At 41.9% G+C, this 4,976-nt stretch overlaps 1 protein-coding gene and 3 pseudogenes across 1 annotated transcript; 2 read left to right on the top strand and 2 right to left on the bottom strand.

Annotated features, from left to right (window-relative positions):
- The window catches only part of LOC134873659 (histone H4-like), a 32,928-nt pseudogene that overhangs the window by 10,130 nt on the left and 17,822 nt on the right, over nucleotides 1–4,976 (bottom strand).
- On the bottom strand, nucleotides 938–1,348 carry LOC134873456 (histone H3-like; annotated as a pseudogene).
- On the top strand, nucleotides 1,656–2,514 carry LOC134873481 (histone H2A, sperm-like; annotated as a pseudogene).
- Nucleotides 3,322–3,766, top strand: LOC134873564 (histone H2B-like). The gene has a single exon (XM_063897306.1). The coding sequence runs from the start codon at nucleotides 3,332–3,334 to the stop codon at nucleotides 3,707–3,709; it is 378 nt and encodes a 125-aa protein (XP_063753376.1). The 5' UTR covers nucleotides 3,322–3,331; the 3' UTR covers nucleotides 3,710–3,766.

The raw sequence follows: 4,976 nt of genomic DNA on the forward strand, positions 1-4,976 counted from the left end.
GAAAAACCCAAAAAAATTTAAAAGTTTGATAAGAGGAATGTCATTTTTTTTCCCCTGCCAAACAGTAAACTTTTATTGCACAATATGAGGTTTTAAAAAGTATATTCAATAACATCTAGTTTATTTAAATCCCCCAGGATGAGTGGCTGACTGGATCCAATGGCCTATCAGTCATCAAATTTAAAAGCAGCATGGGAATCGTTTTAGATGGACAAATAGGTTTTGGGGAAAAAGCCCTTCAATGAAAAGTGAGGTGGCTCTTAAAGGAATACTCCGGAGTAAATTCACCCTAGGTTAATTTGAACCGTGACATCCAGCCAAGTAGCGCACCCGAAGTTTTCCAATCTTGTCCGAACATCAGCCGAGTTACGGAGTTCTCCCAAATAGCTTAGTACACGCGCTAACGGAACCTCGACCTATCTCCAAAATTACCACACTACAATCACCTGTTATGACACCAAACTTCTGCAGTAGTATAAATGTGGTCTGTACTCACAAAACGATGCATTTCGAAGTTTGTACATAGTCCAGGAGTGTATTAGTATCAACACAAGCCGAGATAGACTTCTAATCTGCTAAAGCTGCGTTCGACGTCACCTTCCTTGATCTGGAATAGCCCAGTGACTGGACTATGTACAAACTTCGAAATGCATCGTTTTGTGAGTACAGACCACATTTATACTACTGCAGAAGTTTGGTGTCATAACAGGTGATTGTAGTGTGGTAATTTTGGAGATAGGTCGAGGTTCCGTTAGCGCGAGTACTAAGCTATTTGGGAGAACTCCGTAACTCGGCTGATGTTCGGACAAGATTGGAAAAACTTCGGGTGCGCTACTTGGCTGGATGTCACGGTTCAAATTAACCTAGGGTGAATTTACTCCGGAGTATTCCTTTAAAAGAGCCTTTGTGTGTTGGTGGACTTGTTTTGGGTCCGTCTTTAAGCCCTCTCTCCGCGGATGCGGCGGGCCAGCTGGATGTCCTTGGGCATGATGGTGACCCTCTTGGCGTGGATGGCGCAAAGGTTGGTGTCCTCGAACAGGCCGACCAGGTAAGCCTCGCTAGGACTCCTGCAGAGCCATGACAGCGGAGCTCTGGAAGCGCAGGTCGGTCTTGAAGTCCTGAGCGATTTCTCTCACCAGGCGCTGGAAGGGCAGCTTGCGGATCAGCAGCTCCGTGGATTTCTGGTAGCGACGGATCTCTCTCAGAGCCACGGTACCGGGCCTGTAACGGTGAGGCTTCTTCACGCCACCGGTGGCCGGGGCGCTCTTACGGGCAGCCTTGGTGGCCAGCTGCTTCCTTGGGCCTTTGCCTCGGTGGATTTACGTGCGGTCTGCTTGGTTCTTGCCATGCCTGTTAAGTCTTTCTCTAATATGGAGAAAATGTTGTGAAAACATAAGTCATGCGACTCTATAAGCTTTGGGAAAGGCTTATGAAATGGTGACGCTGCTTCAGACCTCTGGCCCCGGATTGGTGAGTTTTCCTTCTTGAGCTCAGCACCGCTTAGAGGTGCAACCCACCCACCTGAATCTCCGCTGCCTATTGGTGGATTATGTTTTTTAAAAGCCCGACTAAAACCAGAGTGTGACGTCACCTGATCTGCTGATATATAAAGCAACGTTGCTGTCTTCGTTTTACCATATCTCTTGTACCAACCTTGTGATCACATCTCAAAATGAGTGGAAGAGGCAAAACCGTGGTAAATCCAGAGCAAAGGCTAAGACCCGCTCCTCCCGTGCCGGGCTCCAGTTCCGGTCGGCCGTGTCCACAGACATCTGAGGAAGGGTAACTATGCCCAGCGCATCGGTGCCGGAGCTCCCGTCTACCTGGCGGCTGTGCTTGAGTATCTGACTGCTGAGATCCTGGAGCTGGCTGGAAACGCTGCCCGCGACAACAAGAAGACCCGTATCATCCCCCGTCACCTGCAGCTGGCTGTCCGCAACGACGAGGAGCTCAACAAGCTGCTGGGAGGAGTGACCATCGCTCAGGGCGGTGTGCTGCCCAACATCCAGGCTGTGCTTCTGCCCAAGAAGACCGATAAGGCTCCAAGAAGTAAACGAACCGAACCATCGTAAACAAACCAACGACTCTTTTAAGAGCGACTCGCTCCTCTGATAAAGACACCAGTTTCCCAACGTTGAAATAACCAGACTCTGTATATATCAACACTAACTCGTCTTTAGCGTTAATTGTATTAATGTTGGCATAATGCTATCTCATGTTCAGTTGCATAATATTCCTCTGACGCCACTGCTCAATTTAAGCATGTGAGAAATGAGCAAGAGCAAATTCAAAGCCTTATTTATTTTCGTATTCAGTTTTCAATCCACTTTGAGTTTGTTAGAAATGGCCACGTGGAATGCTTTGTTCAGTCTAAAGACTTCAGACAACAAAAATGTTTTATTGGACATCCTCTCACCTAACCAACTCATGCAATAAACTTGTGGTTCTGAAGCCATTTATGTTATGTTTTCAATGATTTCCAGTTATTTAATAAAGGGAGTACATGAAGTAAAAGTTGTTTGTTTTGTACCTGCCTATTAGTGAGCATTCAGTAAATCACAATACCTGTGCTGGAAAATAATTTAAAACTTCTTTACCTCATTTGTTTATTTTAATTCTATAACCTTGTAAACATTACAGAATCACTTGTCAGATGTTATGGTATGATTGAGACCTGTGTCCCGATCTACAACATTCTAAAATCTACATTCACGTCTATTATTTGACATTGACAAACGGACATGGTGTAATTACCTCTACCCTTGGATTGATTATTCGAGATATCCTGCCAAGATGTCCTTATGCAATGCTCTATTAATGATTATCCTTCTGATATCCAAAAACAAATATATAAAATATTGTTAGCATTGTTTTCCCCCTCACCATTTGCATTTATGCAAATTCATGTTCTTTGTTTTACCTCTGGATTGTTGTATGGAGGGACTGTTTCTAAAACGGATTCGACATAGTCTACTCCAAATAATTGATTTAGGTTTTAAAATAGGCATAGTTCTTCCACCGTTTTAGATTGTACCTTTACCTGAACAAACAACATACTGTAATGTATCAAGAATTTTCTTTTTGCTTTAGTTAATTCTTTACATTTAAATAAATGTGTCTCTTCTCTTCTCTTTTTATTTAATAAAGGTGTTTTGATTCTGATTGTATTCTAAAAAGGATGGTCAATGGGTTATCTGTTTAGCGCATGCTCAGTTTCCAACCAATCGCCTGCAAGCAACAGCACAGTCTTATTTACATTGAATGGATATATAACAAACTGTGATGTGGCCGGTTGAGTACGTCTTACTGTGTCTAGCCTCAGTTACTAATCATGCCTGATGCACCACCCGTCAAAGCGCCCAAGAAGGGCTCCAAGAAAGCCGTCTCCAAGAGCGTCAGCAAGGCTGGTAAGAAGAGGAGAAAGTCCAGGAAGGAGAGCTACGCCATCTACGTGTACAAAGTGATGAAGCAGGTCCACCCCGACACCGGCATCTCCTCCAAGGCTATGGGCATCATGAACTGCTTTGTGAGCGACATCTTTGAGCGCATCGCCGGTGAGGCCTCTCGTCTGGCTCACTACAACAAGCGCTCCACCATCACCTCCAGGGAGATTCAGACCGCTGTCCGCCTGCTGCTGCCCGGAGAGCTGGCTAAACACGCTGTCTCTGAGGGCACCAAGGCTGTGACCAAGTACACCAGCTCCAAGTAAACTCTGCTGCTGATATACCAACAACACAAAGGCTCTTTTAAGAGCCACCCACTACATCTACAGACTACTCCTTTTCTTCGCTGAAGTTTAACAATATTTTAATCCATTAATGTTTTTTTTTTTCCTTTTTATTTCATGAATAACTAGGGTATATAAACATTGCGGAGTCTTTTTAATCTGTAAAATATTTGTATTTAATTTCTAAATAAGGTCTATACTATAATATTTATAACTTTATTTTTTTTATTTTAGCTCCAAGCAATCGAACAGAAATGTCAGCTCAGATTTAAATAAAATGCATTAGTCACTTACCAATACCTACAGTCATTTATACTATTTTAATGCAGGGTCTCAGGTAGCTATGGACTGACCTTGGCCCCTGCTATTTGCTCCATGATTCTGTGTGTCATGTATTTGTCAAAATCCTGTTTTCATTTGACCCTACTGTAGTTTTAGACATGCAGGTGAATCTGCCACTTATTCTGTGATGTCACCTTTATTTATATGTATTAACCACCAGTTAAGTAACATATTATCTTAGGTGAGACAAATCATATTTGATTTCTGTTTTTGTGTTTCTGTCCTTGCGGATCGATAATTCTTTCATTGCTTAAATGAAAAGAATGAATTGACCAACCTCATTTAATTTTGTGAGAGCTAAAACCTATACAGTATTAATACATTACTGGAAGAAGTGTTATTCTTATGTGTCTGTTACTTTAAATAGAACATCACTAAATATGTGGTACGTTTCTTTATTAAAAATATAATCATTGTTGTGATTGCAGCACAAATTAACTCTTAAGTAAATCAAGTACTGTGTATAAGATCCAGTCAACATATACAAAATATTGTTATGTTGAATGAATAGGAAATTATGTTTCCTGAGCCATCATAAACCGTTTACAATAAATGAATGCGCAATAACGTATAGTTTTTTTATCTCTAGACTTTTGGTCTACTGACTTCAGTAGACCAAAAGTCTAATATTCAATTATAAATGTTATTATGTATATATGATTTTTATTACAAGTTAACGAAGTTTTTATCCAGCCATTAGTATAAAGTCTCACCGTATTTCATAAACAATATTTTAAAGGAATTTGAAATATTTTGAAAGATGATGTGGATGGCTGCAGGGCTGAGGGCTGCAAGCGTTGGCCCCGCCCAGAAGCTTTCCCGCTCTCCTTCCTCTCTTAGGTCCGCAGTGAATAGTTAAATACTGCCTGTCAGACCAACGGGAGGCATTCGTTTACAACGACCCAAA

The sequence above is a fragment of the Eleginops maclovinus genome, chromosome 2 (genome assembly GCF_036324505.1).
Source record: "Eleginops maclovinus isolate JMC-PN-2008 ecotype Puerto Natales chromosome 2, JC_Emac_rtc_rv5, whole genome shotgun sequence".
NCBI lineage: Eukaryota > Metazoa > Chordata > Actinopteri > Perciformes > Eleginopidae > Eleginops > Eleginops maclovinus.